This window comes from Ptychodera flava, chromosome 4 (assembly GCF_041260155.1).
Source record: "Ptychodera flava strain L36383 chromosome 4, AS_Pfla_20210202, whole genome shotgun sequence".
NCBI lineage: Eukaryota > Metazoa > Hemichordata > Enteropneusta > Ptychoderidae > Ptychodera > Ptychodera flava.
Window position 1 is genome coordinate 48578015 of NC_091931.1, and position 25241 is coordinate 48603255.

General features: G+C 37.2%; 1 protein-coding gene across 8 annotated transcripts in view; it reads right to left on the bottom strand.

Annotated features, from left to right (window-relative positions):
• Positions 1-25241, bottom strand: part of LOC139132031 (probable phospholipid-transporting ATPase IA) — a 77811-nt gene that overhangs the window by 31739 nt on the left and 20831 nt on the right. For 6 of the 8 annotated variants that reach the window (XR_011552241.1, XR_011552243.1, XR_011552244.1 and 3 more), the window contains exons 7-16: positions 10498-10571; positions 8777-8980; positions 8297-8380; positions 7379-7490; positions 4017-4073; positions 3413-3515; positions 2709-2836; positions 1999-2165; positions 1240-1306; positions 736-850 (exon numbers count right to left, since the gene is read on the bottom strand). Coding sequence is in view for 4 of the 8 variants with exons in the window: in XM_070698406.1 (XP_070554507.1) it covers positions 736-850; positions 1240-1306; positions 1999-2165; positions 2709-2836; positions 3413-3515; positions 4017-4073; positions 7379-7490; positions 8297-8380; positions 8777-8980; positions 10498-10571 (1111 nt within the window). In the remaining 4 variants the exon portion in view is untranslated. The remainder of the gene's footprint in view (positions 1-735; positions 851-1239; positions 1307-1998; positions 2166-2708; positions 2837-3412; positions 3516-4016; positions 4074-7378; positions 7491-8296; positions 8381-8776; positions 8981-10497; positions 10572-25241) is intronic. The other 2 variants (XM_070698408.1, XM_070698409.1) reach the window with 1 other exon arrangement.

Consider the following 25241-nt stretch of genomic DNA (forward strand, 5'->3'; position numbering starts at 1 on the left):
ATCTATCTCACTGAGGCAGAAAGCACGTCATATGTCTTCCGGGAATTCATAACTTGAATTCCAGGTGTCGGCTTTCCAACACAAGTGTCATTATTTCAGTATGTTTAATACATGTTACCCATGAGGTCACAGATAATGTTCATGAATAATTAATCAACACAAGCTGATCACGATGGCCTCAGACATGCAAACTTACTGCATTGAAATGAAAATTGGTAACATTTCTAGATAAACGGTACACTAATAAACAATAAACCACCAAAATCTTTTAGGTAAACATGAAATGGTTTGCCATATTGGCTATTAACTTAAAAAGGCACACTGCAGCATTGAATAAAGTCACAAAAAAAATCAGAACAAACTTAAAAACATGTACGAGAAGTACAGTTGAAAATCACAGGAAAAAGAAATCAGACAAGATTTATACAGATATGTCTCAACTTTGAACACTAAACTGATGAAGTATCTGCAGCTATGACATACTTATTTGTTATTTTAAGCAACATTTAATGATTTATTCATTTCTGGTCAGAAAGCAGCTGTGATCTTTGATTTAAAGAAGAACTAAAACCTAAGGATGTTTTGAAAATCAATTTATATACATTTTTTTCTAAAATAGATCAAATGCACCAAGGAGAGATTTAAAATAATTATCAATCATTGGAATACTTGAATTATCCATGTTTATGATATGATCTGTGAATTAAGCTTGGACTAAACTGTAGTGGGACAAACCTGGAGAAGCAGCTTGGTAGTGTACAATAGACGGATCTGTATGGTCCTTCTCAGGAACTACAGTATGACATACTGCCATGAAGGTTAAAAAGTTCTGAACATCTTTGGTGGCAGCCTGAAATCAAAAGGAAGAACATAATTGTGAGTTCTGTGTCAGTGCCTGAATATTGGGTAGGTACAATGTACCTGTACATAATTCCCGAGTCAAAGCCTAGAGTATGCTAAATAGCGCCCTCAGTTGTTTATGCAATGCTAACTGAGGGCGCTATACAAATCACAGCATTATTTCCTCTCTAGATTCTCACTACCAAAATTGTCATGCTGAATTTGTTACAAAAATTTATGATTTGGTGATGGTCATTAAGTACTATTCTTCTTGAAAACGAAGAAAAAGACAAATTCCAATTTCAAAACTGCCACAACAACACCACACTACTTGCTCTCACACTTACTTAGAATTAAAAATCTAAGACGTATAAATTTCCAAATTTACTCTAAACTTACTTGTCCTCGATGAAGACTTCCGGTTAATCTTGGATCTCTGAAACCATCTTCTGTTTCACTTCCATCACTGTGAAAGATAAATAAATTCCATGAACACTGGTTGCATTGCTTAAATTGACACAAACCCTGTGATTCCTATGCTTTAATCCATATAAGTCACAGCAAATCATAATGGTTGTGATTGAACCTTGAACTTTACTGACTCCAATCAACAGAGTCAATTGTGTGAGGTAATAATGTTTTTGTAAATGCTAAAAAATTAAATTGCATATTTGACAGTCCAGAGCAAAAGGTATGTCACTAAAACATTCTAAAAGAATCAGTTAGAGGGAAATAGACTCAACACCTTTGTTCAGTTTGAATTACACCGGTAAGAGATTTTTTTACATCTACACTGAATTATGTACTTCTAGATATATTTGGTGTTTCAAATTTTCACAAAGGAAGGAAAAACATCAGTTTGATGAGTGATATCCTTCTTGCACGGAGCCAAAGATAATAAAAATGATGAGACAATTTTTGATACTTTAGGAAAGCAATGCTCAGAATAAATTGCTCTTTCTTTTTCCTATATACAGCAGTAAGATATCAGATTGCTCCAGTCATTGCTGGTAACCTGTCAGCTGATATCAGCATGAAACTGTACCAACAAAGAATGACACATTGTGTCTAGCGCAGCTAGCATATGACAAAGAAAACAAAACACTGGTAAGTTCTTGATTCCCTTCTGAACAGTTAAACAATTTTCAGTAAACATACCCATATATTTCTCCAGCAACAGAGCATTTCTTGAACTCCATGACATTTCTTGTAAGAGTTCCAGTTTTATCTGAGAAGATGTACTTGACCTGTCCCAGCTCCTCATTGAGGTTTGAGGTCCTTGCTACGGCCGGTGTGTTACTGTCAGTGTGATACATATCAATGTCCTGTCATAAAAAAAAACATTGCTTTTGTTAAGAAATTGTTTGTTTTTTTATTACTTTTCTTTCATCACTGATCGATTATTAATTTTTGGCAAAATTATGGACAAGTGCTGAGAATGGTGGAATGAATCAAAAGTAGCTATAAAATATCATTTTGTTGGCTTGGTTTCAGCATTAACATTACAACTCTGTGTATTTACCACAATACCAAACTTGATTATCAAAGAGAAGGGCTGAAAGTTTTGTTGGAGAAAATTCAAGTAGTAAATTTAAAACTTTACATTCTGAGGTGTGTATTACTGTCATTGAAGTATGGATCTGATATGAGCTGTTTGTTGAGTACAAAGTCTGACTGTTGCAACAGTATTGATTTTAATTCATACTCTTATAAATAATGCAACTAATGATATCTGATATGAAATACAACCTTACAAGTGTTATTTATCAGAATAATAAAGATTGCACGGTTTGACTAGAGTCCAGTTTTGATGCATTTAACCACAATAAACTGCATACAGATATTGGAAAGAGTTAAGTACAACTTACCCAGCTGATGAAAAATGCTTGGATAAACTTGACGACTTCGATAGTCACAGGTAAACTAATCGGTATCAGATTGTTGTAGAGAATAATGAACGTCAGGAAAGTCAAGAAAAAATTACCCTTTTCATTGTCTGTGAAAAAAATGTAAAAGAAAACCATAGTATTAAAAGTGAATTTTGCCCCGGTGGGTTGCAAATTGTTTCAAAAACTGAACAGGTACTTTAATTCTGAAAGAGCTACACTGTGATAGTATGGCTTCAAATTACATCTTCCCAAACAATCCTAAAATTGAAATTTGGCAATGACAGAACAGGTTTTCTATTCTCTCACCTCAGAGAAAAGAAAAGGAAAGAAAAGGAAAAAGTACAGATTGTCCTGTTCATTAAGATGTCAATTTCCTCCTTGCATATTTCAAATCAAATACCTTTCTTGATGTCCATGTCAAACACTGTCATCAGGAACTCTGTATTGAATATGACCATAATCTCCCATGAAATTAAATGTAGTAAATATTATGCAAAGGAATACACTGCTTGAATACTGACTCTGGTTTCAGTGAATTCAACTGAATGGCAGTGAAAATTATAATGCCATCTTCAAAGTAGAGATTGTCCCATGTGACTACAGGGCACAGGACTGTAAATGTTGACCTACAGGGGACATCCAATTATACCCAAAGCCATTTGGCAAAATGACTTATATCTTACCTGGGAGGTACCAATGTATATGTTTGTGTCTGGAATCCCATACTTCAGATGCTATGGTGCTCAGTAATGCCAGAGACAATAAGAGGAACAACATGTACAAAATCTGTCAAAGAATGAGAGAATTAGGATAACATAAATATCCTAGTGTACACACAGAACACAGCCAAGGAAACTAATTCAACTGTTTGTTACAAAAACATATCGGAAGATATCTTATTCCTTGTGTTTTGTTTTCTTATGTTGTTACAATATTACCTTTAGATATCATCGTCATACAAAGAGTTGATATTACTTCAAGATTTTTCTTTGGAAGGCAATCATTGGCAAACAGATAATTTTGACTTTGCATTGTGTACTGCATGCGGCTAACTTGCAAAGATATATTTTGGATACTCTGAAAAAGATTAAGATAACCGTATAAAAAGTTCTAGGTTACTTCAATGCACTGTTAACATTTGCATGCAGCACAGCAGTGACAGTGACTTTCATGACTTGAAAACCAGCAATTCTATGCCACATTTCTACAACTCTCTTCATAGCAATACAAATCACATATTTCTACAACCCTCTTCATACCACCATGAATTACTCTGTCTGGACTCACCTGTGTGTTTGTCATCACCTCCATTGTAGACCTCTTCAGAGGAGCTGACGTAGAGTTCTGTAAAACAGAAAAAACATTCATGCTAACATCTTGTCTCACAGTGACCAGAACACAGAAGAAGTATAATGTATCATCATTAAGGTACAATACTTCTTTGGTCTATCACTAGTGAGGGCTGAATTTGAAGCTCAGTGAGTAAAATAAAATTTTCATCGTCCTATTTTTGTGAAAATCAAAAATTTAATTTTTTTCCAATAGAGTTAACACAGGGATGGCAGCCATTTTGAATTTCGAATACATGTACCAGTAAATTCAAGGTAATGTGTCCCTCTGGTACAAAAAATTGCACAGTGTCCAGTGATTTTCATTCTTGAATTTGAAAGGGAAAGGTTGAAAGTCTTATTGAGAAAAGTTTCAGTAAATATTTAAGTCTTCCACTTTTGATGCATATACTAGTTTAAGGGAATGAATACAAAATGTAACAGAAGAACCAATATTCATCATTAATTGGTTCAACACCAGGTGTACATGCACCTGTTTATTCAAAAAATACACAAGGGCTTGGAATACTTTAACCTTAACCCCACGACTACCGCTACTGATTTACCCTACAGAGCAACAAGTCATTGTCAATGACATAGTCCCCACTTGTAATAGGAGTATTAGTCTTGATGGGGCAGGGAAATGAGGTCATTAAGAAGTATCACTGGAGTGTATATGTTCAGATCTATGGACACATAGGTCTATGTCATTGTTCCCAATTTGAAACAAGAGGCATGTATAAGTTATGGTTCTAAATCAGGAAAAAAGATCAGACCTCTAGTTGTATTGGCCAGCCAAGAAATACATATGTGCATAATAAATGAGGTACAAGATGTGACATCTTAAGGTCTATTATCCTATCAAAATCAAAGCGTAAAGAACTTGTGGTTACTGAGATATGCATATATATGCATATTGAAGGTCAAAGGTCATCAAGGTCACGTGACATTTTGAAAAAAAAAAAACATTGTATTGCTAATTAATCCATATATGCCAAAATTCAGACCTCCAGCTCTATTGGCTTGGCCACAATTATATATGGGCATAATTAACGAGGTTAAGCATGTGTTGTCATAAGTTCTTCCAACCTACTCAATATAAAGGACATAGCACTTGTGGTTACTTATTTATTGACATTATCGTGTATTGTAGGTATAAGGTTATAGAGGTCACATGACATTTTGTCAAAAAATTTCTATCCTATAGTCTATCCCTACATACTAAAAATCGTACATTTACCTCTATTGGCTTGCTCAAATAAGATATGCACATAATTAATGAGGTACAATATGTGGCGTCATAAGGTGTCCCATCATACCAAATATGAAGGGTGTAGCATTAATGGTTCCTGAGTTATGGACAAATATGTATATTTGAGGTCAAAGGTCACCGAGGTCACATGACATTTGTCAAAAAATTGTATTGCTAAGTTATCCCTACATACCAAAAATCATACCTCTAGCTCTATTGGCTCGCTCAAAGTTAGATATGCGCATAATTAATGAGGAACAATATGTGGCGTCATAAGCTGTCCCATCATACCAAATATGAAGGGTCTAGCACTTGTGGTTACTGAGTTATGGACAAATATGTATATTTGAGGTCAAAGGTCACCAAGGTCACGTGACATTTTGTCAAAAAAATTGTACTGCTAAGTTATCCATATATACCAAAAATCAGACCTCTAGCTCTATCGGCTCGCTCAAAATTAGATATGCGCATAATTAATGAGGTACAATATGTGGCGTCATAAGGTGTCCCTTCATACCAAATATGAAGAGTGTAGCACTTGTGGTTACTGAGTTATGGACAAATATGTATATTTGAGGTCAAAGGTCATCAAGGTCACGTGACATTTGTCAAAGTGTCTGAGATATCTGCGTGAACGGATGGACTCACATGGATGGACTCACGGACTGACATGACCCAATCTATGAGCCCCCTGGACTTTATCTGTGGGGACTAAAAACTGTGTCACTGCATCCTTTTTGCAATATGAATACTATGAGAAACTAAATTTTTATTTTTCTTGGCCTTATACATGGGAGTCTATGGACTGCCTTATACATGGGAGTCTATGGACTGCCTTATACATGGGAGTCTATGGACTGCCTTATACATGGGAGTCTATGGACTGCCTTATACATGGGAGTCTATAGACCGCCTTATACATGGGAGTCTATGGACTGCCTTATACATGGGAGTCTATGGACTGCCTTATACATGGGAGTCTATGGACTGCCTTATACATGGGAGTCTATGGACTGCCTTATACATGGGAGTCTATGGACTTCCTTATACATGGGAGTCTATGGACTGCCTTATACATGGGAGTCTATGGACTTCCTTATACATGGGAGTCTATGGACTGCCTTATACATGGGAGTCTATGGACCGCCTTATACATGGGAGTCTATGGACGGCCTTATACATGGGAGTCTATGGACTGCCTTATACATGGGAGTCTATGGACTTCCTTATACATGGGAGTCTATGGACTGCCTTATACATGGGAGTCTATAGACCGCCTTATACATGGGAGTCTATGGACTGCCTTATACATGGGAGTCTATGGACTGCCTTATACATGGGAGTCTATGGACTTCCTTATACATGGGAGTCTATGGACTGCCTTATACATGGGAGTCTATGGACCGCCTTATACATGGAGTCTATGGACGGCCTTATACATGGGAGTCTATGGACTGACTGCCTTATACATGGGAGTCTATGGAGGTGAAAACTAAAAAGTCCTCTAACACCGCCAAATTTGATCGCATTGTGAAACAAATCGACGTGCATCTGTATGAGGTAGGGTACTATCCTTGTACCAAGTTTGAACGAAATCGCTCCAGGCGTCTCTGAGATATCTGCGTGAACGGACGGACGGACGCACGGACAGACGGACGCACGGACATGACCAAACCTATAAGTCCCCCCGGACGGTGTCCGTGGGGACTAAAAAGAATTTATCTTGCTGGAAATTCTAGCACTAAAGGTATCATGGTAATTTAACATGGTGCTGGAAATTTCCGGCATTCAAGATAGTCAAGGGGTATGATTAGATCCCTCCATAGGGCTACAAACACAATGGAGACAACAAGGGTATACATAAGACAACACAATAGCTGGCTGAGAGCGCAGAGTTCATAGTGGTGAATTCTGATATACCAGAACACTACCTGATGCTCTGATTTGCAAAGACCAGAAAGCGAAATACAAGTGAAATTTGGTAACCAAACCTCCCCTTAACAACACCAGCATGAAATACTCATCATCACAGCAGACAAACTGTGAATGTCATCGACTGACTGACTTACCATCATGAGTTTGCTTTCATGTCCAGTGTAGACAACAGCTCCAAACACCCACTTTGTATTCTTCAATTGAGCACCACGTAGTAAGATTTGATCCGGACCCAATGGAATAGGCCTGACACAAAAATCAAATATAAAAAGGTTTTTTTTTCATCATTCAAAATACATCAACTCAGTTAAGTACTCTTTCTCTACTGGGTGTCCATGGTTTTCTTTGAATTTCCCTAACACCTTAAGTGAGAATTTTAATATCTATATTATCAAAATGTGAAAAAATTGCAGACTTATTCCACAGAATAAGAAAAAACTTATCAGTATGTTGGTAAGTGTAGTAAAAAATATCATTAATAAATATATTAGAAGTAACCTCTTCTGAATTCTCATCCCTATAGAGATCCCCCCAAAAAAGTTCAGCAAACGTCAAACTAAAGATATTGCTCTATCAAATGCATGGCTATTTAGTAAAAGCGAATGAATTGCTGTAAACTATTCAGGCCTATCCATATTTTATACCAAAGATAATGCAACGATAGTCCCGCTGTTTATAGAAATTGCAAGCAGCATAGACTTTGAAAAGTCTAGAAATTGTTAGTTGTTGTTGAATTATTGAATTAATAATAAGTTGCTTTATTTGCCAGCTGATAGGAAGACATGGTTGTTCATTCATTTATTTAAGATATTTTAATTAATGATCTGCATCGTGATGCTTGAATTAATGGTATATGCTTTCAGCGGCAATATTTTGTGTGAGTCTTTTTGCCAGCATGTGCCATTGTGCATTTTCTTTTGCTGATTGCAGGCTGTATTAGAGTAGATTTAGGTTTATTTATGGAAAATGAATTGCACCGGATGCACACAGCCATGGTTGCTGCATTCTATCATGACTGTTAACCTCATGATTGGGTAAAGTGGTTGTCTTACGATTTGAGTTCATCAGAAATAATCTCATCAGAATTAATTGAGGGACTGTCATTGAGTAAAGCTGTAGATTCATGGCTGCTTGAGCTAGTAAGTAAAAATAAAAAAAAATCAGAGTGAATAGTTTATTTCTGACAAAACTTCCAGGGTGAACATAGAGGAGTATTTGAAGTGTCAGAGAATATGAAATCTTTCATCATACTTCTGAGATTCTTTGAGTGGGTAACACAATATTGGAAGTGAAGTGTTTTGATATTGAGACCTACATGTACACGGTAGTGGCAAATATGTGTATCAGAAAGTTATGAAGGATTTGATTGAAAAATAACTGGGTCCACATTGAGCTATACTACCACTAACGCTACGCTAGGGTGCATGTTTGCATTCATTCATTGAAAAAGGCACCCCTAGGCAAGCATTGATTGACATCATTTGGAGGCTGAGCCCAGTATACTTCAGGTCATGCCAGTTTTGAAGACTTACATTTTACTGCTTCCTCTCAGTCTAATATTTCCAACAAATTCATAAAGGTGTCTGTTTGGTCCCTCACACTCAATACGTCCTTCCATGGCGGCAACATCTTCATGTATCAGCAGATTAGCCGTCTGTGGCAAGCCTTGTCGAATTTTTAGGTTAGTCTCACCATCTAGGTTGGATGTTTCTACATAACACATACCCTGTGGCTCACTGTAAGTACAGAGTAATTTATTACAGATTTCATAATGATATTACTTGTATATTTTTCATTTCAATATTCTTGCTAGATGTTATTATATTCTCTGGGTTATTCCAGTGTTCTTTGTTTCTTTGTTTGTCTGTTTAAAAATTCAAATTATTTACATGTTTGTCTCTTCCTATATCTGAGGAACAAACAATGTAAGTACATGTACCTAGAGACATACATTAATTTGCAATCATGAAAACTTTCTGAATGACTGTTGTTCATTTTCATTGAGACTTACTCAAAAGATAGATTACTTCTCACACTGAGAATGAGATAGCAATTTACACAACTAACTTTACTGGTACATACGGGTACATCGTTGTAGTTGGAACACATGAGGGCGCTCTAGCAGACCAATTGAAATGGTATGTATCCTAAACTTGTGATTTAAGCCTTTCTACATATATAAGATTCAGCTTTATAACTGACTCTTGAATAGAAACCTGAATATTTTCAAGTGCTCATTAGCAGGAAAAATTTATAAATTATAATATTTCAATTTGAAGTATGGTTTTCTTCAAGGGAGCGAAAGTAGGTGCTGAGAGCACTAATTTCGTCATACTTCTGTCACTCTTGTACACTGATTTTTCCACGGTATACGTCACCTATGAAATGTCACCATCTTTCCCGTACATAGTGTTGTTTTTAACAATGTTGACCACTTAGAAATGTGAAAAAATTTCTTGAATAGCTCATTAAGCAGTCAGGTCAGGCATGACTAACACTTCACAGAACTTGTCCACAAATATATTTAAGGATTAATTGGATTATTCTAACCTGGTCTTGTCACATTTAATCATTAATCAGTATAAAGACAGAATGTAAATATAACATTCCAAAAGTACAAAGTTGTTCACTCCAATACCATGACACCTGATAGAACCAATATTCTCCATTTTCATATGATATTCAACTAGCTACCATATGATTTCATGACTTTTTTATATTATTTCAGCACTTGTCAATCTTGGTTGCATAACACATATTTATTTCAACATTTTTATTCTACTGTACTTGTTGAACACATTTTTTACATTTTGTCTTTGGATTTTATCTGTGTGCCCTAAAAATTATATTACTGTAAAACATTTCGAATTATTTATTTAGCTAAATCTGAATTTGAAGTGAATTAGTAGATTGCTGATGAGGGAATGTTTGAATTAGCTGGATATGAAACTAGCAAAGCCTAAACTTTTGCTAAATTAGCTAAAAACACTTAGCTAAAAGACATACTTTACAGTATTTCTGTTTTGATCTATGGTATGCTTTGTTTATTTTCTATCGATCTATTTCCTTTTTTGCCCATGTAGACATGTACATTGGTGGTTTTGACAGTGTCTGCACATTTCTGTATTTTCAGCTGATTAATATTATCACACAGGGTTAAGAAAGAAAATAAAGGATCTGAAGAATATGCTGAGACAACTATCACATAAGAATCCCCCATCCCCTTGAGAGGTTCAGGTCAAAGGTCACTTACCTTGACGAAAGGAGAACTAAATCTGCTGGGAATTCCTGATCATTTACAACTTTTACAATATCTCCTACTTGTAACTGTAAAGTGAAAATGGCAAATTAGATTATAAATATATACTATCGGAAATTTTCATAACTTCTGTTCCATCTAAGTCTCTTATCAAATTATTCATATTTTGAAATGAACGCTGTAGTCAACATGTTCCAGCTGTTAGCATTTGGCGTGTGAATTTTATCTATCAGTCATCAATTCTTCAAGTAATAAGGGGCACACTCAAAAGTTGTAAATTTCAAGTTACAGTCATTTTCAATTTATGGTTTTTGATATTTCATCAAATTCATCACAGAGATTTTCATCTTCGTAAAATTACAGTGCTTGATGAAGGGTGGGGAGTTTTGATATCAGAGAAGCAGCTGCTCAATGATAGTATATATTGAATTCAATCTCAACAATACACATAATGGTAGATGAGATAATGTCTATACTTATGATCTATATTGATTTATATTATGTACGTGTATGTTGAGTAGGTCATTTCCCCCCACACTCATCATGACCTGAGTTCAATTAGTCTAGAACATTCTCAAGGTCACTGCCCTTAATGACCTCACAACCTTGAATTCAATTAGTCATGTTTGGAATGTTCTGGAAAGTTGATTAGTTGTGTAAGAGAGATAATTTTAGAACAGTAATTAGCATGTCAATAAAAGTTCTAGATTGTTCTTATATGCCTTTATAAAAGGGACGTGCTCAGCTTCCAGTCAGACTTTTGGGATCGTGTCTCTTGTGTGTTACTAAACTCCAGCAGTAGTCATTCTCAAGACCTTTCAAGACCTTCACTGCCAACGCTGGTTTTATACTGTGGACTTTGTACAGCTTCAAGCCTGCAAGCCAAAGACTGTTCATTCATCCGACTGACTGTTACAACTCTGAGACTGGAGCTTTGCCGTCCCAGCTGAGATAAGTAGTCTGTACACTTTTAAAGCTTGTACTCTGTCCCTAACTTAGCAATTAGTTTTGTTTTCGTAATAAATTTTGTTTAAACGGAAACTGCTGAGTTCACCCTTTTGTTCGTTTTCTCTGCACGTAACAAAATTGGGGGCTTGTCCGGGATACGAATATTTTGAGCCGTTTGACAACATTTTGCCAGCCTTTTCAAAACTACTGTACACTGTGAACTCAGCCAAATCCAATCATGGCGGAATTAAACCAGACGAATTTATGGATGACCTTGATCAGGACACATTTAATTCCCTCAGAAAAGACAACCTCATAGCACTGGCAAATTTCCTTAAAGTAGAAGTTAAAAGATCTATGCGCAAGAGGGAAATACAGTACCGTATTGCCAAACATCTAGTTGATTTAGGCCAATTTGAGGAATCCACCCTGAAAGATTATGAGCCCGAGTCTACCTCTGAACTCAGAAAATTAGAGTTAGAAATACAGGCAGATTTGGCACGTGAAAAGTTAGCAATGGAAGAAAGACAGAAAGAAAAAGAATTACAAATGAAAGAAAAAGAATTGCAAATGAAGAAAAAGAAAGGCAGGAAAGATTAGAAATGGAAGAAAGACAGAGAGAAAAAGAATTGCGATTAGAAGAACAGCGATTACAGGTAGAAATAAACGTTTAGAGCTTGGACAGTCAGGAAAATTCTTCCCTTCAGACAAGTTTGACATCACTAAGCATTTCAGGTTAGTTCCCCCTTTCCAAGAAAAGGATGTTGATAAATATTCCTTCATTTTGAGAAAATTGCTCAGAGTCTGAACTGGCCTAAGGAGTCCTGGTCTATGCTTTTGCAGAGTGCTTTGGTGGGTAAAGCCAGAGAAATTTACATTCAGTTGTCAGTAGAGCAGGCTTCAAATTATGATTCTGTGAAGGAATTAATTCTCAAGGGTTATGAGTTGGTGCCTGAAGCGTACCGTCAGAAATTTAGGGATTGTGAGAAGGCGAAAGATCAAACTTATGTTGAATTTGCTCGAACAAAAGAACAACTGTTTGATCGTTGGTGTTCTTCTGAAAAGGTCAGTCAGAATTATGACAAATTACGACAACTTGTTTTGATTGAGGAATTTAAAAGGTGCATCCGGAGTGACATCAAGACGTTTATCAATGAACAAAAGGCAGATACATTGGAGGTTGCTGCACGTTTGGCCGATGATTATTCGTTGACCCACAAATCTTCATTTCTCAGCAAACCTCCCGGTCCTTTTCATACAGAAACAATGCAGGAAAATTTAACTCCTCCTTTTCATCCTAGAATTTCTCAAAGGAGAGTAGAAAATCAATTGACAACAGTTCACAGAGTTCAAGTAACACTCATACATCATCAGATCCCAAGTTTCAATCTCCTTCTGGCAAACAGCTTGGTACACATTCTTGTAATTATTTTAAGAAAGACGGTCATTTAGTGTCAGGTTGTTTCAAATTGAAAAGAAAACGTGAAGGTCAAAGTGGTCAAAGTGGATCTAAGCCCACCGGCTTTATTTCTTCATCAACTCAATTAGAGTCTAATAATGTGTGCAACACATTTTCTGAGGTTAAATCCCTCGTATCCCCAATTAATGAGGTCAAGGTCAGTTCTTCTCAAGATAGCATTATGGGTATTTTCGAACCATTTATTCATAATGGTTTTATATCACTTTCTAGTGATTTTTCTTCCGCTACTCCTGTCAAAATTTTAAGAGATACCGGGGCTTCCCAGTCTCTTTTGTTGGCAGATACCCTGCCGTTTTCTGAAAAGTCATTTTCAGGTTCTAAAGTTCTTATTAAGGGGGTAGATTGTAATGACTACATTCCTGTTCCTCTCCATAATGTCTATTTGTCTTCGGACTTTGTTCTGGACCTGTGGCTTTAGGGGTTAGGCCTTTTTTGCCTTTTGAAGGGATTCACCTCTTCTTGGAAACGACCTTGCTGGGGACAAGGTCATTACTAATCCACTTGTGACTGATAATCCTAGTTTAGATCAGAATCCAGAGCCAATTGAACAAGAGATACCCGATTATTTCCTTCATGTGCCATTACTCGAGCCATGTCAAAGAAAACTTCCGAGAATCAAAATACTCTCAAAAATAATGTCACAGATGTTGACTTAAATGACACCTTTCTCAGTCAGGTGTTTGACACGGATCATTCCGTTATCCCTCGTGGATTTGAAACTTCCAGTAAAACTTCTGCTGACCAAAGTCAGACATTTTCTAGATCAAATCTCATTGCAGAACAACACAAAAGACCCAGATATTTTGTCTTTGTTTGACAGGGTAGATGATGAAGGTAAAACTTCAGATAGCTCTGTTTCCTATTATACAAAATCTGGTATTCTCATGCGTAAATGGAGACCTCCAGATGTTTTGGTTGATGACGATTGGGCTATAAAACATCAAATTGTGGTTCCAAAGCCCTATCGTGCTGAAATATTGCGCCTGGCCCATGAAACCCCCTGGGCTGGTCACTTAGGAGTCAGGAAAACTTATCATAAAATTCTCAGTCACTTTTATTGGCCTAATCTCAGGCAGGATGTAGCACATTTCTGTAAAACTGGTCACACATGTCAAATGGTAGGAAAGCCAAATCAGACCATTCCAAAGGCCCCTTTACAGCCAATTCCTGCATTTCAAGAACCATTTAGTAGGATACTAATAGACTGTGTTGGGCCCCTACCAAAAACAAGATCAGGAAATGAGTACATGCTGACAATAATGTGTACATCAACTCGGTTCCCAGAAGCCATACCACTGAGAAATATAAAGACAAAGACTATAGTGAAAGCTTTAGTCAAATTTTTCACTTTATTTGGCCTCCCTAAATGTGTCCAGTCCGATCAAGGCTCCAACTTTATGTCTGGTATTTTTCAACAAGTAATGGATCAGCTAGGCATTAAACAGTATAGGTCATCCGCCTATCATCCAGAAAGTCAGGGTGCTCTTGAGCGATTTCATCAAACTTTGAAAAACATGATTAGGACCTACTGTTTTGACACAGAGAAGCAGTGGGATGAAGGAATTCATTATCTGCTCTTTGCTGTTAGAGAGTCAATTCAGGAGTCTCTTGGTTTTAGCCCATTTGAGCTTGTATTTGGACATACAGTCCGTGGCCCACTTAAGCTCGTTAAAGAGAAATTCCTATCAGACGATGATGATTGTCTGAATATTTTGCAATATGTGTCAGATTTTCGTACAAAACTCTCTAAAGCATGTGAATTAGCCAGAGAAAATCTTGAGTCATCTCAGCAGTCAATGAAAACCAAATATGATAAAAACACCTCAAAACGGAAGTTTGAACCAGGTCAAAAAGTTCTTGTTCTACTTCCGTTCCTGGCAAACCACTCCATGCTCGTTACTTTGGGCCATACCTAATTGATAAGAAATTGAGTGATTTAAATTACATCATAAAAACACCTGACAGGCGAAAACAAAACAGCTATGTCACATAAATATGCTTAAGCCGTATTTGGATAGGGATAATCCTACTATAACTCAGCCTGTCAGTGCAGTCAGTTCAAACCATTATGAAGATAGTGATACTGAAACTGACTTGAGTGAAAATACTCTAAACTCAAAGCTGGGCTCGGTCAAGCTTCAGAACTCAGAAATCCTGGAGAAGCTGGAGTCTACAAAGTTGGCACACCTCCAGCCAGAACAACAACAACAGGTGAAAGAACTGCTCCATGAATATAAACACCTGTTTCAAGATGTTCCAACGAGGACAAACGTCATCTATCACGACGTTGATGTTGGGGACAGTAAGCCTGTAAAACAACATCCATACAGACTGAATCCAACAAAAGCAAAATATCTCCAGGAAGAAGTCAAATACCTGCTGGACAATGACTTTATTGAACCCAGTAAAAGTAACTGGAGTTCGCCGTGCATACTTGTTCCCAAATCAGATCACAGTTATCGTATGTGCACAGACTTTAGGAAGGTCAACACTTTAACAAAGACAGACACTTTCCCAATCCCGAGGATTGATGACTGCATCGACCGAGTGGGAAAAGCCAAGTATGTGACGAAATTTGACCTACTGAAGGGATTTTGGCAAGTCCCTCTGACGGCTCGTGCTCGTGAAATATCCGCCTTTGTTACACCAGACGGATTGTTCCAGTACAAGGTGATGCCATTCGGAATGAAGAACTCTCGGCAACGTTCCAACGGATGATCAACGACGTCATATCCGGGCTAGACGGATGTGCAGCTTACGTTGACGACGTCGTCCTGTATAGTGACACCTGGGAGGAACACATCAAGCTCATGCGGAAGTTCTTTGAGAGACTGAGCAAAGCAATGTTGACTGTCAACCTTGCCAAATCTGAGTTTGGTTGGGCGAGGGTAACTTACCTCGGACATACTGTAGGACAGGGTGAGGTAAAACCTGTTGATGCCAAAATCAGTGCCATTTCAAGTTTTCCCATACAAACTGCAAACGACAACTGATGCGCTTTCTCGGTATGGCTGGTTACTACAGAAAATTCTGTCCAAATTTCTCCGCAATTACTGAGCCTTTGACTAACTTACTTAAAAAGAAAGTAAAGTTTGTTTGGTCAGAGCAATGCCAACAGGCATTTGATACACTTAAAGCCATACTGCAAAGTGCCCAGTGTTGTCTGCACCAGATTTCACTTTGCCATTCAAATTAGCTGTAGATGCTAGTGATACGGCTGCTGGTGCTGTTTTATTGCAAGAGGATAGTCATGGTGTAGATCATCCTGTTTGCTATTTTTCACGCAAATTTAACAAATCCCAGAGAAACTACTCTACAATTGAAAAGAGTGTTTATCTTTGATATTAGCTTTACAGCATTTTGAAGTTTATGTTACTTCTTCAAATCAGCCAATAGTGGTTTATATTGATCACAACCCTCTTGTTTTTCTGCAGAAATTTAAAGGCAAAAATCAGAGATTGCTAAGATGGAGTTTAATGTTACAGGAGTTTAATCTTGATATTAGACATATCAAAGGCAGAGACAATTTAATTGCAGACTGTCTCTCTCGTATTTAGAGTTTATTGTTATTTCACTTTCAAGAAATTTTACTTGTAAAAGAAAGATTTTTCTTTGAAAAATTTTCTTTTTTGAAGAGGGGGTGTGTTATGTAGGTCATTTCCCCCCACACTCATCATGACCTGAGTTCAATTAGTCTAGAACATTCTCAAGGTCACTGCCCTTGATGACCTCACAACCTTGAATTCAATTAGTCATGTTTGGAATGTTCTGGAAAGTTGATTAGTTGTGTAAGAGAGATAATTTTAGAACAGTAATTAGCATGTCAATAAAAGTTCTAGATTGTTCTTATATGCCTTTATAAAAGGGACGTGCTCAGCTTCCAGTCAGACTTTTGGGATCGTGTCTCTTGTGTGTTACTAAACTCCAGCAGTAGTCATTCTCAAGACCTTTCAAGACCTTCACTGCCAACGCTGGTTTTATACTGTGGACTTTGTACAGCTTCAAGCCTGCAAGCCAAAGGACTGTTCATTCATCCGACTGACTGTTACAACTCTGAGACTGGAGCTTTGCCGTCCCAGCTGAGATAAGTAGTCTGTACACTTTTAAAGCTTGTACTCTGTCCCTAACTTAGCAATTAGTTTTGTTTTCGTAATAAATTTTGTTTAAACGGAAACTGCTGAGTTCACCCTTTGTTCGTTTCTCTGCACGTAACAACGTGTATGTTGAGTATGTGCTTTCACTATCAAATCTCCATGTTCTAAAACTGAGAGCATGTTTGAACACAGTATACACACTGGTTTCAAGTCTGGTCCAAAATGGGACAATCAATATTTTATGATCATATTTGAAGATCATCACAGGTTTATTTCAATAGTTCTATGTTTGATGCCAGACATCTTAGGGACCACTTTGTCTTCCACTGTGATAAGTAAATCGGGTTGTACCAGTGTAATAAATCCATGTACCCAGTACCAAAGTACAACTGTACATTAGAATGGATAAATTCAAGTCATTTTCTAAAAATACCGCAATCATACGGTGTCGCTCACATTTGATCAAAATTGGTATATACCAGTATGGGTACCAAAGATCAACAATAAATGTTGTTTCTATCTGTTCAGTGCAGGAAAATTCTACGTTGATGTTATGACAATGATTTCTGCACAGTACAACCAGAAAACATTACTCGAACAACAAACTGTTGGTGTGGCCAGTGATGAGTAAATTTCTGAACTCATAAAGTTGATTGTTTAATCTCTTGAAATTTCTATTAGTTGGCACTTTACCAGCATATGTAATATGCATCAAACAGAATCCCTGGAAATTTATATCAGTTGGCTCGCCTCAGTGTCATATTCTGATCTTCTTCTTGAGCGAGCTTATTTTAAAGATTTTGGCGTAAGAAAAATTTTCAGCCTTAGTGTTTCGAAATTATCAACTTTTTTCCCCATAGAGTTAACACAGGGCTGTTGGCCATTTTGAAATCAGACATCAGTGAATGTCAGGTAATTTGTTTCTCTAGTACCCAGCTTCGCATGTTGACCCCTGATTAGGGGCCCAAGCCGACCGGCTGGGACCCTATTGTTATTGCTCAAGTTCTACTGACTTCCTCTTCTTCTTCTTCTGCCATTTCTTTGCTCACCTAGATCTCTCGAACGGCTGAACGAAAACTTCTCAAACTTGCAGGGCTAATAGGAGCCAATTAGTACTCGTGCACCTAACCCTTGAAATTTTGATTGGTCACGTGACCTGGCGGCCATATTGGATTTTCCAAAAACCTAAAGATGGCTTCTCCAGAAGACGTAGGGGTCTAGTCGATTTGAAATTTTTTGTATAGCAAGCATGACATAAGGTCTTTAGAATTTGCAAATAAAATCGCATGCGGTCACGTGACCTTGGCCGCCATATTGGATATTCTAAAATACTCATCGAATCTTTAAAAATCTTCTTCTCCAGAACCAAAACACCGATTGAGCTCAAAGTTTACTCATGTCATCCTTACAGTGATCTCTTCCAAGTTTGCAAAAAGCATTTTGATCGGTCACGTGGTTTGGCCGCCATATTGGATTTTGCAAAAAATCGTAATTTAATCTTTAAAAATAGTGACAATAATCACTGTTCGCTCCCATACAGTTATCAAAACAAACCAACAATTGTATGAAACATGGACATACACATACATACAGACTGACATTCACAGACTGGCACAGAGTGATGACATTGACCCCAAGTGTGCCTTGGCCCATGAAGAGTGATAAAGATATAACAAAAAGCTGAATGTAATGATAAAATAGTTAAGTATAGGCCTACAGACACTGAGGGTGAATATGTTACAGCAATTTGATTAGTTTCTTTTCGTTTTCTACTTCTGTGATAGTTTTTAAGACAATCAAACTGCAAGGCAGTTTTAATATGTATTGACAAACATGTTATCTTTTACAAGCACACAGCAAACTGTTCATGATTTTTCATTTACAATATTTGACATAGACTGAAATACATAACATGCAACCAGCATTTACACTTTGCCCATACACCAGATACATGGAGAAATTTCAACATATAATCATCAACTCAGAAACCCTACAGGGAAAAGTAAACATTGTTTTCTTCCAGAACAGCTGGTACATCCACATCTGGAGCAACATACAAACTTAACCAATTACACAAGGATGATGACACAAGAGATTAAGTTAAGAAATTTAACTGTGGTGAACTTGACTATTCCTTTCAAATCCTTACCTAACTTGATTGACATCTTAAACTAAAATACACTGCATGGTTAATTGCACACAAATATACATCAGGGGTGTACCATTTGATAAAAGGGGGTTGTCTGGAAGATTGATGAGGAACATTACCGTATTCCTCCGATTCTAAGACCCCGCCCGTTTATAAGACCCCCCAGGATTATTTTATCAATTCGTAATTAGCTGTTAGTTCGTTTATAAGACCCCCAGGGGGTACACCCGGATTTTGACTGGAACAATAGAGCCATTGTCATGTAATGAGACCAGAATATCCACAACACCTACGCTGCTTATCAAAGTCACAAACAAGTGTCAAAGTGAAGTATCAAACCTCACACACACACGCACACTAATGTTGGGGTTTGGAACATGTCAATCGGGAACAGTTCTATAATTTCCTGGCGATAAAACTACACTTGGATTTCACTACCCAAATGAACAATATAAAAGAGTTGGATTTTTTAGCGTCTCGATCTAGTACAATATCGTCTTTTTTGTACTGTCATTTTGCTACCATCAAAATAAGCAGATTTTTCAACATCTGATTATGTACGAATCGAACATTTCGATGCAATTTGGCTACCATGAACTGAACATTTAGGATCGTCGGGTTTTCGGACTTGTCGATCAAGTACGATTCGCTCATTTCATCACGATCAAACAAACACAATTTACACTCATACAAACACAAAGTTTGGGTATCAGTAGTTCTCTTTTTGGAGACTGTTGTGGCCCTTAAAAGGGCCGTTTCATTTTTTTTTGTAAGCGGCATGATTTGGTCTGTTTTAGTGAATATGTACGGTGAAAACAGTACCTCGGACTGATTGCTTTAGCAGAGGTACAGCCGCATTATTTGCCAAAACACCGACGTGACATTTCTCTGCCATGCCAACTCTTGGAGAATGGATGAATGCTTTCTTCTTTGCCTTCAAGTAGTATTTTTGTTGACTGACACGTCACGATCGATGATATTCGAAAGTAACCGTGCCCGGTATGAGTGCTGCATCTCGCTTCAAACTTTCAACTTTGCAACCATCTTGAACAACGGCTACAGCATTTCGATCGTGTATGTTGTCTGCATCTCGGCGAAGTTCATACGGCAAACCAAGTTCTAGCTGATTGCGACGGTAGTTAGGCATGCCGACAGCGAGAATGTTTTTAATAATTACTTTTTTTCTTGCCCATGACGACCGTGCACTGTCTTATGACTTTTCAGAAAATAAAGTCTACGATAAATCGACGCATTTTTATTGGATCTTTTAACGATGTCGGGAAATCCTTTTGTTGCCGTTATCAATAGAAAATTTGGGACGTGTGAATGACACGAGCTTTGAACTTGCTTCGCTCAACTTTTACACTTTTGTTTTCATACTACTGAGGCAAAAGACTACTGCACATGAAAAAGTTGCTCTTTAAATGGTGTGCTTATAAAGATTTTTTCAACAGTTTTCTATCAGGTAAGGTATCTTTTGTGATCATTGTGAATAGCTGCACGTTTTCCCTTACGTTCAAATTTACCATTAAAGTATAAAAGATTTTTTCAACAGTTTTCTATCACGTACGTTTTCTTTTGTGATCATTGTGAAGCGCTGCAAGTTTTCTCTTACGTTCAACTTTACCGTATAAGCAACCAGTGAAAATAGAAATATCATTGGCATCGTAAAATCTTTCAAAAAGACTTAATGACGACGATATCGACTTCGACTGGTTTGACTTAGATGAAGAGGGCAATTATTGTGTTGACAAACGAAACGCGATATCCAAAGTTTCTTCCGCGCATGAACTGAAAATTCTTTGAATTTCTTCCGTTTATGTTTCATCAATTTTGTAGTTTTTCTCATATAATGAAGGTATTTATTGTTTGAACGGCATTTGTTTGTGTCCTTTCCTGAACTAGTCCCAGCAATGAGTAGAACGATAGTGTAACAGATTTTCAAGATTATGCACGCTTTCGAAGTCTTGCGAGGGAAAAATACCCAACTTCATAAGCTTAAACGGCCCTATACACTTACAGTTAGAACAAAAACGTGCATGATCGTACCATATTCCGAACAGTTGATCATAGATGACTGAATTCCACATCAGGAGACATTTCGGTCATCGATACAAGTAATAAAAAAACTTCAGGGTGTATTGCCAAAAAATCAACACATCAAATATAAAGCAGATTGGCGCAGCAATCTTTCGTCTCGGCCAGCCGATGCCTCAACACTTTACCTGTTCGAGCCTGCCTGTTCGTAAGATCACATTTCGTTTCGAGATACGGTTAGACTTTTTGAAACTAGGAGCAAAATAATAAAACTCACGACGTGTTATTGATTGTTTATTTTAAGGAGTACAGTAAATGAAAATCGTACATAGAAAACATCGGACGGACACCATACCACTGAACAGAATTTTACCTTGACCTCATGCACTGACACCTTTGACCTATTGCGTAAATTGACCAATCACAGCCAGCGGAACTTCAGGGACTTTCCCTTCACTCATTGTCTGACCTTTGTGGCCATGCTATGGGGAGATAGCTGCTGCTGAGGAACGTACTTGTTGTACAAAGTTTCGTGGTGATTATCTATTCACGAAATACAAAGATTTATTGCTATCGTATTGTTTAGTAAAAGAAGGTATGGCAAATACGTTATATTTCAAGACTTGTGGATCTCCATTAATTTATACTTGTACAGATTCGACTGCCAGTATCTACGCAGCATGGCCATGAGTCGATATCACAAAGTATGAGTTGTCTGTAGCGTGAATCAAAAAATCATTGGCATAAAAATTTGCATAACATTGCATAAATTAGCATAAATTAACTTCGACGTTCGATTTCGCGGTAACATCCGTTTATTAGACCCCCCATATCTTTTTCGTCACCTTTGGTTCTGAAAAGGGGGTCTTAGAATCGAAGGAATACGGTATCTTTTTTATCCGATACATTGTACATTCTTTTTTCCCACTATCCCACCTTTTCTTTTTGACAAACCTTCTGTGGCTGATTTTTTTATTGACATTTGTTTGGATTTTTTTCAAAATCTGCCAGGACTCTTTAACATTGAAAAAAACTTTGAATATATTTGTTGGAAACCAAACCTGCTGAAATCACCTTAGCTATGTTTTCTCATTATTTTTTACCGCATTTCAACACCAAATACAGTTTACCATTTCAAATGCTTACTGAATCACCGCATTATCTTGAACATAGGGCCAATGTCCCTGAAGCTACTATAGACATGGATACAAAATTAAGTATTTCCTGACTGTATGAAATCATCTCACTAAGGTCATCCTAGGGACCTGTTAGCCAAATATTAAAGCTGTCTGACCAGCGGTTTTGAAAAAACAAGCGACCCAATAGTCGACAGAACTCTGCTGTGTTATGTAGAGAGCAACTTTTCGTGACATGTATTGATGAAGAAGGTTGAGATCTTTGATAGCTCATTGCAGGTGGCCTGACCTAAAATGGCAAAATTAGCTGCAAAAATACAAAATTGATGATTTCATCATAATTATGTATAAAAATGTATACCAAATATCAAAGCTATCACATGACTAACTTTTGAGAAACAAATATTTTGACCAAAAACGGCAAAAATTGACTCAAAAATACAAAAATTGAAGATTTCATCAAATTTCACTATATCACACTAAGAGAACCCCTAGGAACCTGTATACTAAATATCAAAGGCATCAGACAAGTAGTTTTTGAGAAACACATTTTTGACCAAAAACGGCAAAAATTGCACCAAAAATACAAAATTGCAGATTTCATCATATATTCTATATATCATATTAAGTTTATCTGTAGGAACCTGTATACCAAATATCAAAGCTGTCAGACGAGCGGTTTTGATGAAATAAATTTTTGACCAAAAATGACAAAAAATTCCTTAAAAATACAGATTTGCATATTTCATCACAATTTGAACAAATCCAAGTTGGGTTATCCCTTGGGATCTGTATACCAAATATCAAAGCTGTCTGACCAGCGGTTATGAAGAAGGAGATTTTTTACCAAAAACGCCTTTTTTGGCACTAATTTGCATATTTTTGGCAATGACAACTTCATTTGAACAAAATCTCATCTACAGCCCATCATCCATGTACACATCAAATATCAAGATGAAATGTGCAGCGGTTTTGGAGTTTTTGATGTTGACGGACAGACATACAGACATACAGACATACAGACATACAGACACACAGACATACAGACATACAGACATACAGACATACATACATACAGACATTTCCCTAGCCTATAAGAATAGCTTCCATTGCCATATATACATATGGCTATGGGAGCTAAAAATCTTCTCCTCATGAACCAAAACACCGATTAAGCTGAAATTTTACTCATGTCATCCTAACAGTGATTTCTTTCAAGTTTGCAAAAAACATTTTGATCGGTCACGTGGTTTGGCCGCCATATTGGATTTTGTGAAATCACAATTTAATCTTTAAAAATCTTCTTCTCCAGAACCGATTCACCGATTGAACTTGAATTTTACATCTATTATCTAAAGTGTGATCTCTTTCAAGTTTGTAAAAGGCGTTTGGATCGGTCACTCGGTTTGGCCGCCATATTGGATTTTGCGAAAATCGTAATTTCATCTTTAATAATCTCCTTCTGTAGAACAAACATACAAATCGACAGAAATTGTACATGCATCATCTATAGTGTTATCTCTTTCAAGTTTGTGAAAGGCATTTGGATAGGTCACCTGGTTTTGCCGCCATATTGAATTTTGCAAAAATCGTAACTTACTCTTAAAAATCGTCTACTCCAGAACAAACACACAGATTCAATTGAAATTTTATGTATATCATCTAAAGTGTGATCTCTTTCAAATTTGCGAAAGGCGTTTGGATCGGTCACATGGTTTGGCTTCCGTATTTGATTTTGCAAAACTCGTAATTTAATCTTTAAAAACATTCTCCTCCAGAACCAATGCACACATTGAACTAAAATTTTACACTCATAATCCCTAGTGGTAGTTCTTTTATATTTCCGAAAGGCGTTTGGGTCAGTCAGAAGGTTTGTTCGCCGTATTAGATATAGCGAAAATCACAATTTAATCATTAAAAATCTTCTTCTAAAAAACCAACACACAGATTCAACTGACATTTTATTCATATCTTTCTTAGTGCGAGCACTTTCAAGTTTGCGAAAGGCATGTGGATCGGTTAAGTCACCTCAATGTTCATAAGGCAGCAGTTTAAAACCTCGTCAGTCAGAAGATCGATCAGTGATGTATGTTATATTGTACACTTGAAAGTCAAAGACAGCACAACAGACTGCAATGACCGCTGTCAAATTCAGCTAGCAGTCACACGAATCCTAATCTCGGCCCCTTGTGTAAGGCAACTTTGGCCACCAGCTTTTGTTCGCCAGGTGACGTTGTCAAGTATACTGCCACGGAAGTACTTAGAGGAGTGTGCCACTAGCTTTAAGGGGTGGCCGACTGCTGTGATTGACTAAATAAGAGTGGGACAAGGTCCCGCCGGGGCACAATTACTGGGGTCTATGCACAGCTGATATGTGAGTGTCAAGGATCATAAATGAAGCTATTCGGGTAATTTTATATGTAAGCGTCTGAATGCACGCTCACTTATTCATCACGAATAAAAAAGAAAGATACACGACATTGCAAGGTGTGGTGATTTGTTTATGATTATCTATCAGACATGCATGGAGTGGCCCTTGTGCGTTATGTAACTGAGAGCATGTAGCTGATTAAAGATTGAACAAGACCATATCGAGCCCAGTGTGTTTATGTCGTAACATTCGCTGATACACATCGATTAAAGCAACACCTTGTTTTATGAAGTTCTGTAGCTTGATCGTATTTCACTGTAATTGCTTTCTGCCATTGCACGCCCGGTCTGTGAAATCGCTGAAATTTACCCGATATTTATCAGCGATTTGGGGACTCTAATATCGATACTAGACGATACTACAATGACTTGCCCTGTGTCTCGGTACGCTGGATCTGTGAAATCTGTGATATTTACCAGATATTTATCGGCGATTTGGGGACTCTAATATCCAGACTAGACGA